This window comes from Notolepis coatsorum (assembly GCF_963971535.1).
Source record: "Notolepis coatsorum genome assembly, chromosome: 8".
In the NCBI taxonomy this organism is placed as follows: Eukaryota; Metazoa; Chordata; class Actinopteri; order Aulopiformes; family Paralepididae; genus Notolepis; species Notolepis coatsorum.
In genome coordinates this window covers 120,769,565-120,784,491 of record NC_140172.1, presented here as the reverse complement: position 1 = coordinate 120,784,491, position 14,927 = coordinate 120,769,565, and the positions used below count along the sequence as shown (strand labels likewise).

The 14,927-nt window shown below is 44.3% G+C and overlaps 1 protein-coding gene across 1 annotated transcript in view; it reads left to right on the top strand.

The window, feature by feature from the left end:
• Nucleotides 1–12,695: 12,695 nt before the first annotated feature.
• rapgef6 (Rap guanine nucleotide exchange factor (GEF) 6) overlaps nt 12,696–14,927 on the top strand; it is a 288,321-nt gene continuing 286,089 nt past the window's right edge. Inside the window, exon 1 of the mRNA XM_084320510.1 lies at nt 12,696–12,813. Coding sequence (XP_084176636.1) covers nt 12,715–12,813 — 99 coding nt within the window. The 5' untranslated portion in view covers nt 12,696–12,714. The remainder of the gene's footprint in view (nt 12,814–14,927) is intronic.

Below are 14,927 nucleotides of genomic sequence, written 5' to 3'. Positions count from 1 at the left end.
AAGCTAATTCCCCAAAATGTTGGCGTGTTCCTTTAATCAGGAATGGTAAATGGTGTTTTGGGGGTAGTGGCGCAAGCTAAAAAAAATAGCTCTCCTACACCTAAAATCTTTAAAAGAGTGGGGTGCGGGCGGTCAGGTGGCGTAGCGGAGATTGCGTTCGTCACCAACACCGGAGACGCTGGATTTGCCTGTTCGAATCCAGCTCACAGCTCCGGCGTTGTCACCAGCTTGGCTGGCCGTTCACACTAATACAATTGGCTGTATTAGAGGGTGGGAAAGCTGGCGGGGTGGGTCCGGGTCGTTGTAAACAGCGACTCCTACAGTTCGGTCGGGGCGTCTGCTCAGCGCCGATAGGATCTAAGGGGGGTAGTGTGATCCTTCCACACGTTACACCCTCTCAGTGAGAGTCCGCGCTGCCAGGTGAAAAGAAGCGGTTGATTGGCTAGACGTGTGTCGGAGGAAGCACGTGGTAGCCTCCACTCTCCCAGACCGACTGTGGGGGGTAAGTGCGCAGCGACCAGGGATTGGGAATTGGCATAACGACTAACATTGGGATGGGAGACAATCGGAGGAAAAAGGAGGGGGAAAAAGACCAATAATAAAAAAAATAAAAATAAAATAGTGGGGTGCACTTTGTACCTCTTTTTGCTTTGGAAACCCTGCCCCATTTTCATTAAATTATTAATTTAATTTGTATTTGTTCCGTTCATGGCAATGCACATTCCATGAGTGAAAATGAGCAGGGAGAAGAACATCTTATTTTTACCTGCCCCTTACTCAAAACTAGAAATAGATGGTCTTTCAATTACACGTATTTAACAAGCAATACTTACAATAACATGAGAAAAGGAAATTATAATAAAATAAAAATGGTCATATATAATAGGTAAAGCTATTACCCCTCAACTTCATAAAATCGAAATGTTCTTTCTTTATAAATTTTCTTGAACTGAAAGATATTTGTACAACTCTTTAAGTCATTCTGTTGATAATTCCATCGTTTTACGCCACATACTGAAATACACATCTGCTTTAAAGTCGTCCTATACATACTGATGCTTCAAATTACATTTCCTTCTGTGGTTCTCGTCCTCAGAACTAGAAACAAACAACTTCTGCAAGCTTTCTGGCAATACTCAGTTTTTTTGCTTTGTACATAACTAATAATATCTGTAACTCAACAATATCTTTAAGTTTCATAATTCCTGACTTAATAAACAGACTGTTGGTGTGTTCTCTTGAATCCACATTATGAGCAATTATTACTGCAATAATTATTACAATAATTTGTTCAGTAATATAACCAATGGCTATATGTTGTTCATGTATGTATGTATTTTAAGTGGTTAATAAAATAAATGTAAGTAAAATAAAATATAATTTGTCATTAGTACGCTGCCGTGTTTGGTATAGCATATAGAATGGTATATGCAAAGAAATACATGAAGGAACACAATAAAGAGGGTCCCTTTCTGTACGGCAGGTTAAAAGGACATGCAGGCCCGCAGGCCCCCAGGCCCGTGCCTTTAGTAAGCTCACTATATGAGCAGTCCATTCTTGAAAGGGGAGCGGGAGAGTTGAGCCCTGGACAGTTCAAAAAGAAGTTATTATTTGGCAGGAAAATAACATGTACCATCTGGGCTACTTCTTGAGGAGTGCTTACGAATGCACCCCAAAGGAAGAGAACAAAAGCAAGTCTTGTGAAGTCGGTCCAGAAGAGATCTCTGTTGTCATAGTCCAGCCTAATGTAGCTGCACCGTACTGATGTCAAAGTGTCAACAGAGGGGTGGACTTGTGGGCGTGTCTGTGCTGTGAGCTTGGATACTGAAGAGAAGCTATCGCGCAGCCTTTTACTGTTTTTATTTATTTATTTTTAATATAAAGTTATAGTCTCTTGGCACAGCTGCATAACCGGATTCGAACCTACTCCCAATATAGCCTTGCTAAATAAAAATAAATAAAAATGTGAAAGACTACCTGATACAGTACTAATTAGTCTTAACAGCTCTATAATCGTTATTCTAATTAGTATTTTTTCATATTCAATGTCAACAGGTGCTTAGTTTTGTTTCGTGGGAATTTGCAATGACTTATTATTTGTATGCTTATGTTCACATCTATCTTGTTCTGTCTGATTACAATTTGTGGTTTATTTGTCTGATTACGTTTCAAGTTTCAAGTTTTGTTTTATTTGTCACATAAGTAGTAGTACATGTACATTCCAGTGAAATGCTCGGTTCTGTATGAGCCCCCCTGAGAATGTGCTTCATACAGTAAAAGATTTAAAAGAATAACGTCCAAACACTATACAAAATATACAATATACAACCTAAAGTATACAATTATACTTCTTGCTTGTTTTTTATTGTTTTTCTTTGAACTCGTACTTTGTATGTGTTGACTAGTCGGCACTCTAATGGGGTTCTAAATAAACTAAACTAAACTAAACTTCTGTCCCGCCACGCACTCAGGCGAAAGAGAGCGACACGGTGCATTATATTTCGTTACTTTTGGACTAGCTCGTTTATACCTAATAGCTATTGTATACATTGAAAGTAGGGGTGTAAAGGTACACGTATCCATACCGAACCAAACCGTTTCAGTGTGTACCGTACCGTACCGAACGGCTGTGTAGTGTACCGAACGAATACAACGGTATGTTAACCACTAACGACCGCCCACCGGGGGGCTGTTTTTTTCGATTATTAATTTCAATATAGAATATTCGTTGACAGCCCTACAAGTACAATTAGTTACTGCACACTACATCACCCCTGAGTGGAACATGGAAAGCCAAACTTTCCCCCACTGTACGGAAAACCTGTACCGAACCTTGACTTCAAAACCGAGGTACGTACCGTACCGTGGTTTTTGTGTACCGTTACACCCCTAATTTAAAGTATTTCTCATGCACCTTACATCTATCCAGCCTCGCCCACTTCCGGCTACGTATATAACCATGTGGCGTGGCTGTGCTCCCCTTCTCGTTCTTTCATTTTAAAGTTTTTTGCTCAGAAGCATCCTGCAGTTTGAGAGAGTTAGAGATAGTTATTAGTGTGAATTTAGTTTAGAGATGGCAACGCCACCAGCGCTTCCATCGCTTGGCCTCCACCGCTCAATCTCAACAAGATTACAAACATCACAAAAGAACTGGTCAGACTACTACTTGACCTTACTCCTATAACCCACCTCACCCCTGCCCACTTTGACTACCTAGGATGGCTTAGAGTAGAAGACAGAGTACAGCAACTTGCAATGGGCCTGGTCTACAAGATACACTATACGACTAAGGTAGCCATGTACATGTCAAAATACTTCCCAAAGGTCAGTGAATACCACGACCACAACACCAGAGGAAGCTCAACAAATCATGTTAAACCCAGATTCGGCTCAAACAAGGGACTAAACACGTTTCGCAATTATGCCACATCAATGTGGAACGCCCTACCCAAAGCTGTAAAGGAATGTGAATCCCTACCCACATTCAAAACCGCTCTTAAAGAGCACCTACGGGAGGCCGCAATTCGAAACTGGCCACCGTAAATGTCCAAACCCCCCACCCCCTCCTAATAGACAGTCTCCTCCCCACCATATGTATATATTCTCTCCCCACCGTATGTATATTTCTCTCCCACCCACCCACCCCCTCCTAATCGACCTAATGTACAGTCTCCTCCCCACCGTATGTATATATTCTCTCCCCACCGTATGTATATGTCTCTCCCACCCACCCACCCCCTCCTAATGTACAGTCCCCTCCCCATCATATGTATATACTCTGTCAGGATCTATGGGTAACAGTATATACTCGTATGCCGTGACAAATAAAACTCTTGACTTGACTGTATATTTGCATATCGTATATGTCACAAATGTAACAGTACTATATACCTGTATGTCATGTATGTCTCTATGCCATAAATGTCATGATGTTGTGTATGTCATAAATGTCACTATGAATTGAAAATGGGGGACCCTGATGTAAACAAGACAAACGTCTTTCTCTGGTCTGCATCCCCTTAACAATTGTATGTATTTGCATATCGCCCCAACAGGTCCACGGAGGACGCCATAGCCCATGTGCTGCACACAGCAGCATCACATCTGGACAAGAGGCAGGGGAACTATGTGAGAATGCTGTTCATCGACTACAGCTCAGCATTCAATACCATAGTCCCCTCCAAACTCATAGCCAAGCTCAGGGACCTGGGCTTGAACTATGACCTGTGCCAGTGGGTCCTGGACTTCCTGACGGGCAGACCCCAGGTGGTAAGAGCCGGCAACTGCACCTCCTCATCCATCACGCTCAACATAGGGGCCCCCCAGGGCTGTGTTCTGAGCCCCCTCCTCTACTCCCTGTACACACATGACTGCGTAGCACAGCGGAACAACAACACCATCATCAAATTTGCTGATGACACAGTAGTGGTGGGCCTGATCTCTGCCAACGACGAAAGGGCCTACCTGGAAGAGGTAGAGAACCTGTCACAGTGGTGTCAGGAGAACTGCCTCTCCCTGAACGTCAGCAAAACAAAAGAGATGATTGTGGACTTCAGGAGGTCGGGGGTCAAGGACTACAGCCCCCTCAGCATCGACGGGGCACCAGTTGAGAGAGTGAACAGTTTCAAGTACCTCGGAGCCCACATACTTGACTTGACATGGACCACACACATTGACAGTGTTGTGAAGAAGGCACGACAACGCCTCTACTTCCTCAGGCGCCTAAGGAAGTTCCAAGTCAGTCAGAAGATCCTTAGGAACTTCTACTCATGTACAATAGAGAGCATCCTGACCGGCAACATCACCTCCTGGTTTGGGAATAGCACTGCACAAGACCGTAGCAGACTACAAAGAGTGACACGTTCAGCCGAACGCACAATTAGAGGGGGGCTTCCCACCCTCCAGAACATTTACAACAAGCGGTGCAAGGGGAAGGCTAAGAGAATTATTAAGGACTCGAGCCACCCGAACAACTGCCTCTTTGAACTGCTGCCGTCAGGCAAGCGATACCGGAGTCTTATGGCGAGCACAGAAAGACTCAGAAGGAGCTTCTATCCCCAGGCCATCAGGCTGCTAAACGAACAATAATCGCTAAACGAACAATAATCACTATGCAACAACCATCAAATGCACACAGCACACACACCCACACGCACACACTCACTCAAACAAACAACACACTGCAGCACCCACTCTCCACACTTTAGATCACACAAACACACTTACACTTTATATTTATTGATAAAGGATTTGCACTACAACTCGTACACCTACTGTGAATTGTACCTAAACTGCACCTCGTCCATTTATGCCTTGCACTATATAGTATTGTATATTAGTACACTGCACAGTATTGTATATTGTATGGTAACTACGTCTACGAACATTGTACATATGTCTAAACTGAACACTGTGACCTCTTTTTTTACTTCTAATTTTTACTATGTCTTTATTTCATACTTATCTTGTCATGCACAGTCTCTGGAGCGCAACAGTAAGAAGCATTTTGTACAAAAGTATTCTGTACTTCTGTATGACAACTATTAAAGAAACTTGAAACTTGAAACTTGAACTTGAGCCGTACTGTATTGTACCCATTCTGCAATCTGTTAAATAAAGTTTTCATTCATTCATTCCATTTTTCTATCTGTGGCGGATTGATTCAGACAGAAAAAAAAAGTAATTCGGTTGTGGGAGGGATCTGGGGTTACGTGGAGTGTGTTATACTAAATAACAACCGGCAACTTCACTGTTTCAGCCAATCAGAATCAAGAAATGTTCATGCCATTGTATAATTATAAACAACACGGAGCTAACACTGCTCCTCAAGGTTCCAGATTCACCTTGTATGTCTGCTTTCATGAGGTTGTCTGAAGGGTGAAAATATAAACCCTTATTATGGGGTATATTATATCAATTATGTCAAGACAAAGACCTGACAAGGGTGTGTGTAACAAGCGAGAGCCTTGCCAGGTTTGCTCGTCATACGCGTCAACATGATGACGTACGTACGTGGGGTCCCGCCCTGTCAGGATAATCTGACGTCTTCTCTAGCGTCAGAGCAGATATTAACATATCATGCTCATCGCAGGGGGGGGGGGGGTTCCCCATACCCGCCAACTCAAAAGAGTGGGGTTATGTGTGGGTCCCGCCTAAATATCATCACAGGGTCCCAGTTTTTAATTAATCAGAGAGGAGGTTATTCTGGTATTTGTCGAGCTGCTTAGCTAAAGATCCCAGCGCATGCTGTCAAATGGAACTAGATCTGTGGGGTGAACTAACGTCGTCCCCTCTCAAAGAGGTGGATATAATGACGAAATCCCGTGTCAAGGGCCCCTACAGGGGACCGGGTCTCTCCTATCCCCAGATGAGTTAGGGCTTATCTTACCAATACGCCCAATGCCGTTCACAGGTTTTACGAACCTGGCTCTGTTATCAGATCAGAGGCCACAGCTACGACAGCCCTGGCCAAACAAAAATCGATTGAATCAAGTATTTTTGTTGGCAAAGCAGGCCAGTTACAGTCCCGATGAATGGGTCATAATGTGAGGGTCTATCCCCTGTTTTGTGATTCCTAAGAAAGCGGGGGGGGGGGGTGGTCAGGCCCATACTGAACATATCTTCCGATCAGCTGATTGCAAAAGAAAAACTTTCAGAATACCATCCTCCTCACAGGCGCCTGTTAAGCAACAGCCCACAGGCTAAAGAGGATGACGTCAGCCTGCTCAGTGGCCCCGTCCTCCACGTTTATGGGAAAATACAGACGTTTTTTTTCCCAACAAAAAAATAGACCCTGCGGAGGGCGAGAACCCATATCAGTGATATGAGGCCTCGGCCACTGGACCCGGGGGCAGGGCCACATCCCACGGGACGGCCTTTTCCTGACACCCCTCCTCCTAACGGGACTGGTGTGTCGGGCCAATGGGAGTAGTTGGTCTGCTCTGCCTCCCTACAATTAACGTATTGGGAATGGGAAGTCGGTGCTTCTGGTCCCGGGTGTTACGACACTGTCTTGGGGACCGGCACGTCCTGGTCTGGTCGAACAGCATACCAGCGTTTATGTGGTCAGCCCGGTGTCCACCAGGGGACAGTCAAGCTCTGCTCTTGCTAAGGAATCTGTCGGCCTGAAGGCCTGTTTTTGAGCAGTCAACCCCTCTAAACGCCCCCTGTGGCTCATGGTCAAAGGAGCAGTGCGTCTCCTCCAGGCACGGTCGAGCCCTGCTCTCGCTAAGGAACCTGTCAGCCTGGATTAAAGGAGCAATCTCCCCGTCTGGTACACCAGTTATAAAGGTGCGGCTTCATCCTGAACCTCCACCTATTGTTTTTCCCTTTTTCCGTGCGCTGACGATATGTTTTGAAACGCACGGGGAACCTCGGGGCTACCAGTCAACGGTTTGTTAGAATGTAAAGCACGGTGGCCCTGACGAAGGGGAAGTGGTGTCACAAACAACGCCTGTGGAGGACACGTATGCCGCAGCTTCGTGGTCCTCGCCAGGTCCCTTGGTCGGGTTCTATCTCATGGACCTGACAGAGAGCCCTGTTTCTCGTGCGGTCCATGGGGCTGGAACCCCCTCTGCATCCCATCGCTAGGTAATGGGCAGGATGCATGGTGAGGGGATTTTTCGCAAGGTCTACTCACCTTGTGCGTTTTTTGGGAGCTGCACCCTATTTACGCATAGTCTGAGTTCTATCCATCCGCTCCTCGTTAGGATGAGTGTGAGGGCCAGGACCCTCCCCATTTTCTGATGGTCGTAAAGGGGACCTCAGGGGGTACATTTATCTGGGCTACGTGCCTTGATCCGCCTGTTTGTCCAAAAGGGCAAGCAAGACGCGCAGCCAGTAACGAAATATAACGAAGGTTATCCTATAACCCTAGTTATATGATTACTGGCAAGCGTCTTGCTTTGCGGCCCTGAGGACCCCTGACTGTTTTTCGAATGAAACTCAGACTCGGAAGGGGGAGCACAGTCACGCCACGGGGTTATATACGTAGCCGGAAGTGGGCGTGGCTGGATAGATGTAAGGTGCATGAGAAATACTTTCAATGTATACAATAGGTATAAACGAGCTAGTCCAAAAGGGCGAGCAAGACGCACAGCCAGTAATCATATAACTATGGTTATAGGATAACCTTCGTTTCTCTTCCGCCCCTACTTTCCTTTTGAACCGTGAATCAGGCAGGAGGAGTCAGCTCGGAGGAAAGGAGGGAGGATCACACACAAGCTAGTGATGGGAAAGCCGGTTATTTTCTCTCCCAAGCGGCTCCTCAGATTATTATTTTTTTTAATAAATGTATTACCTAAATGAATGTAAAATGGTGTGTACAATGAATTACTAATGTAAAAACAACATACATGCTATCAAATGTTTATTATTTATATGGCTTTACATACTCAACATGGAGCAGAGTGCTACAATTTTTTTTTTATAAAGTACAAGTTTAGCTTAGCTTTAACAGAAAAAAACTGGAGAAAACCGAATCGGCTCCCAATCAAGAGCCGGCTCCCGTCGTTCACTTTAATCAGAGTCAGAGCCGTTTCGTTCCGCGTACGCTCGCGACACGCACGCGCACACACACGCGCGCGCGCGCACACACACACACACACACACACACACGGCCGGCTCTGACCAATTGGCTGCCCTAGGCAGGATTTGTATCTGTTGCCCCCTTGCATCACAGTTTATTCACTACCAATAATATGCACTCACCCTTTTGTTTTCACATTTTTCTTTTATTGAAAATAACCCACAAAATCAAACAGTTGATTGATTGATTGAATAGTTTATTGGTTTAGAATGGAAAATCACACATATACATTTGATCACAATATGAAACGGGTATACATTTTCTCCATTTACCAATAGGATTTCATAAAACACAATAAAGCCATAGGCTTGTTTCCATTGTGGTCCTTCATCATTGGTGTCAGTGGATTTATGTACTGGTGTGTGGACGTGGGTGTTTGTAGTGTCTGTATGTCAGGATGTGTGGTATAAAAACAAAAAATACATACAATAATATTCCATTTTATAGACAATAAAAGAATAAAAAAGGAACAACACATATTAAAAACCCTTTGTTCACTACTCCCAGCTTCTGCTACTTATGATCCACCTCTTTATAGCTAATTTAAAAGTGGAGAAGGGGCTTATGGTCTTCAACTCCATTGGTAGGCTATTCCCAGGGGTGCAGTGCTGGGCATACGCGGTCAAACGACGTTTGGGCTTCGTCACTGAGGCAGAATTGCGCGCATCCTATTATTATGCAAAGTCTAGGTGATAAGTGCCACTGGCCGGCACTTATCACCTAGAGACTGTGTGTGTGTGTGTGCGTGTGCGTGTGTGTGGAGTGTTGGGCGTGTGTTATGTGACAAAAGACCGCCCGTCTCGTCCGCTCCGACTCATGAAAGAGGAGAGATACATGTATGCGCGTGCGCGCGGGAGCGAGCGTGCACGTGGCGTTTGGCCTTGGCCCATATTACGACTGCACCACTGGCTATTCCATTGTACTGCTGCTGAATATAGGAATGCGTTTTGGCCTATTTTCCTATTGCATCTCACTGGGACAATGTCTGTAGGGCTCCCCCTGGTGGCGTGTCCGTGTACATCCCTTACCATGTTAAAATATCCACTGAGGTACTGAGGGACAGTATTCCAGAGTATCCTATGTGTTATGTTGAGTTTTATTTAACAGTGAACAAGTGACATTATTATAATAAATATTTACAATATATTATCTTAATATTAACCAGTAGCCTACTGCCATAAATAAAGTAAGGTCAAATATAATTACAATGAATTTAAATAAAGTAAAATAAAGAAATAAATAATTGCACACAAGTACTGCACACAAACACAAAAGGCACACAAGCACAAGGCTTCGACTTGTAACATACTTAGAAGCCCCCTCATCAAGCTCACTTTACTCACTTACAGTCTTACTTTCCTAACCTTTCTTGCAGCAAAGTCATCTATGACGTCATCATGTCATGTATGTTGTGTATGTCATAAATGTCTATATGAATTGAAAATGGGGGACCCTGATGGAAACAAGACAAACGTCTTTCTCAGGTCTGCATCCCCTTAACAATTGTATGTATTGAGCCGTACTGTATTGTACCCATTCTGCAATCTGTTAAATAAAGTTTTCATTCATTCATTCATTCATTCATCATAAGACAACTGTTTTGAGACCACATGATTTATGCTTATGATGGAAAGTCCACGGAGACGTTCTTGCACCATAGTAGATCTCAGGTAAGTTTTGGTGAGCTTGAGTTTAGAGAAGCTTCTTTCAGCAGCAGCCACGGTAACAGGAAGAGCCACAGAGATTCTCAGAGCAACCCACATGTTGGGGTACATTTCTGTCAGCTTCTTCTCATGCAGAAAGGTCAAGAGTTCCATTAATGGACATTTTATTAAACATTGTCATAACAATGAAATGTAGATTTACATGTACAGAGTCCAATAAAGCAGTAAAGGGCAGTGCAATACTAATATAGCATAATGGGACATTTATTTGGCATTAACATTAATGATATGCACTTTAAAACACTGATGTAACTATATATATATAAAACTCACTTTGTTTAGAGACTATGAACGGTAACACAACAAACCAATGGCTTACTACAACAATTAATTATAAAGGAGATGAAAAGGAATAGCATTTTTTTTATTACAGGGTAAACAGATGTCAATAAAAACGTAGCCTACGGTATGACACAGGACTGAAACACCTGCTGAATATACCTAATTTCCCTGATGATGACTGGTACTAGTTTTCTTATTTTTATTAGTTGTTATGTAGCCTACTTTTTTTATGTAGGCTACTGTTATGCATGCAGTAGCCACTAGTCTGTATTTTAGCCAACGTTACTGTCATCCAAAAGTAAGCTAGAAAGTTAACATTACACTCTGTTCCACTGTTCCACTAGTCAACAATTAATTTCATCACATTAACGTTACTGTACCTCTGCCATTTTCGTGTTGTTCCTTCGCTTCTTTTTCTTCCCTGAGCACCGGACTATTTTAGTTGTTGATATTACTGTAGAATATCCTGTTAACGTTCGAAAGCCCTTATATGGTCCGTCCATCACTTCGCCCCTCGTCTGTCGGCCTAACGCTGTTCGATTGACACCCTACTCAACCTATTACATGCCTCCAGTCTCTGGGTTACAAGTGTAACGGAGGTACCTCCGTTACACTCACCCCCCTAAACTCACTCCACCCAGGGCATCCGGGTCACGAGGTCACGAGTAAGATCACACCGGCTACACGTGGTGCCGTGACCCGGATGCCCTGGGTGGAGTGAGTTTAGGGGGGTGAGTGTAACGGAGGTACCGTAGTCTATCCACAGTCACGAGGGACAGTAAGTGAAGTGGCTGTGGACGTTAAGCGGTACTGCAAGTAAACTCACTCCCCAGAGGCATCCGGGTCACGGCACCACGTGTAGCCGGTGTGATCTTACTCTGCATTGTGTGTATTTCGATTCGACCCCTGTTAAGGGATCGCCCTGAGTGGGAGTTGAACCCCGGTCTCCCGCGTCGCGGGCGGCATCACAGACCACTATACCAAGAGGTGAATTCACTTCTTGCTATTGGGTCTGGATGCCTCTGGGGAGTGAGTTTACTTGCAGTACCGCTTAACGTCCACAGCCACTTCACTTACTGTCCCTCGTGACTGTGGATCGACTGCGGTACCTCCGTTACACCCCTTCCTGACAGGCAGCGACGCGAGCGAGCGTGATTGCGAAAATGATTAAAATGTATTCGTTTCAATCAGACTATCCTGACCTGCCGCGAGCGACAGCGAACTGAGCGGCGATGTCGTCCACTCGTCCCCCCCTCAAATATTTGCTCGCTGTGTCTCTAGTTGAGCGATTATGCGGCCGAGTCCCGCCCCTAAACACTTTTTATTGGTCAAGAATCGCAGGCTGCTTTCCCCCCGTGTGCTTCCAGGTAAACACACACACAGACACACTCGGACACGCGCCGCATCATATCAGGACAGTGTCGCGCGCGATTTAATCTCCAGTTCGCTCGCTCGCTGCCTGTCAGGAACCGGTGTTACACAAGGCCGAACAGCGAACAACCAATGAGCGTTGGTTTCGGACAAGTGACCACAAGTGATTGACCGTTTTTGTAGCCAATGAAATTCTGGAGCTAATGGTACAGTATATTACGCGAGGGCTGTTCTGTTCCATACATTTTTATTTTATTTTTTTACATGGTTGCCCCCCCCCCCTGGGTGGTGGCGCCCTTAGCATTTGCCTATACTGCCTATGCCTAGAACCGGCCCTGACACACGCAGATTGAGCTGCGGCGAGAGACGAGACAGATGTCGTCAACTCCGAAATGATCGGGGGAGGAGGAGGAGGGATCTCAATCTGAACTCCTGGATCCAGCGGCTACCGAAAGTGGGATTTTTTTTTGTTGCAACCCAAGATGCTTGGAGTTGGAACACACGGCGGTGATTTTCACGCGTTCATCTCGAGTCGCAGCAGACGCTCCTGTCTCGATCCGCAGTAAAGTAACTAACTCCCGCCGCCGCGCCGCGTCTGTTTGCTCAAAGTTTCCGGTCTCGTCGGGCGGGTTGGAGTTAGATTCCACGCTCCAGAGGCTGGACGAGGAGAGGAAGGAGTGCGGGATCGGCGAGAAGTGAGAGTGTGGGGATCAGTGATCACCGAGGATTTATTATTCACTGTGGATTTATATGAACTGTTATGAAGAAGTTATGAAAATGACCGGATCAGCGATGGAAACTTCTTTCAAACAGGCTTTGAAGAAACCGCCCTCGCTGCGGACAGCCGAGGTAATGAAGAGTTGTTGTGATTATATTATAATGTCATTAACGTACTTGGCGTGCTTTGCTAATGCTAACTGAGTTAGCCTGACTTGCTGCTATACTAACCTCCTCACTCCAGGCAGCAGGCGACCTGCCCATTGATTGATTGATTGATTGATTGATTGATTGAAAACTTTATTTAACAGATTGCAGAATGGGTACAGTACAGTACAGCTCAATACACACAATTGTTAAGGGGATGCAGACCAGAGAAAGACTTTCGTCTTGTTTACATCAGGGTCCCCCATTTTCAATTCATCATAACATTTATGACATACATGACATACAGATAGACAGTACTGCTACATCTATACATTTATGACATACCAGATTTGCAAATACAGTACTGTTTGTGATACAAACATTTTCTAAAAAAAGAGAGTATACATTTTACCCATTCAACCACAAGTGTCAGATTGCCAATCTGAGATTGGAATGAATGAATGATAGGGGTTCTTCCCAAAACATCACCCGAATGAATATCAATGAAGGGTGTTTTCTTATTATGGGACTCTTTATTAGGACATGTTTCTTGTTTACCTAGATATGAGTAGACTCAGTCAGTCAGTACCTACAGAGGTGTAAAAAGGGAAGAGCCCTCATCATTAGGCCCACCCAAAACAAAGTTTAGAAAGAGTTATGATTATGTTTTCACTCTAGATGGAAACATTGACTTCATCTAAACGCTTTAATTTTTTTTTAAATTGTATTTAAAGTCGACATCTATTCTTGATGTTCTTAATAGTCCCTCCCATTTGAATGAGTGTTTTTCTTTTTAGAATATAGTATAATTAAAAACATCACGTTCGTTTTATCAAGTGATTGCTTACTCAGCATAATAGACTAAACGAACAATTAAGCCAGTAGCCTGCTGTACATTCCAATACCATGTTTACAGGTCACAGAAGGCTGTCTGTCTACTGGTTACATTTCACCTACTTTTCCTCCTGTATAGAGTTTATGCTTTCACCTGACTGAGATTTGACCGCCAAGCCTGCTCTGAGGTGTGTGTGTGTACTGTGTGGCGACTGTCAACCCTGGTCCTGTTTTGAAAAACTGTTTTACCTGTGAGGATTAGAAAGCATCATGTAGACTACTTGGTCATTAAGCATCATGTAGGCTACCTGGTCATTAAGCATCATGTAGGCTACCTGGTCATTAAGCATCATGTAGACTACTTGGTCATTATGCATCATGTAGGCTACTACTTGGTCATTAAGCATCATGTAGGCTACTTGGTCATTAAGCATCATGTAGGCTACCTGGTCATTAAGCATCATGTAGGCTACCTGGTCATTACGCATCATGTAGGCTACTTGGTCATTAAGCATCATGTAGGCTACTTGGTCATTACGCATCATGTAGGCTACTTGGTCATTAAGCATCATGTAGGCTACTACCTGGTCATTATGCATCATGTAGGCTACTACCTGGTCATTACGCATCATGTAGGCTACTTGGTCATTAAGCATCATGTAGGCTACTACCTGGTCATTAAGCATCATGTAGGCTACTACCTGGTCATTAAGCATCATGTAGGCTACCTGGTCATTAAGCATCATGTAGGCTACTTGGTCATTAAGCATCATGTAGGCTACTACCTGGTCATTACGCATCATGTAGGCTACTTGGTCATTAAGCATCATGTAGGCTACTACCTGGTCATTACGCATCATGTAGGCTACTTGGTCATTAAGCATCATGTAGGCTACTACCTGGTCATTAAGCATCATGTAGGCTACTACCTGGTCATTACGCATCATGTAGGCTACTTGGTCATTAAGCATCATGTAGGCTACTACCTGGTCATTACGCATCATGTAGGCTACTTGGTCATTAAGCATCATGTAGGCTACTACCTGGTCATTAAGCATCATGTAGGCTACTACCTGGTCATTACGCATCATGTAGGCTACTTGGTCATTAAGCATCATGTAGGCTACTACCTGGTCATTAAGCATCATGTAGGCTACTACCTGGTCATTACGCATCATGTAGGCTACTTGGTCATTAAGCATCATGTAGGCTACTACCTGGTCATTAAGCATCATGTAGGCTACTACCTGGTCATTAAGCATCAT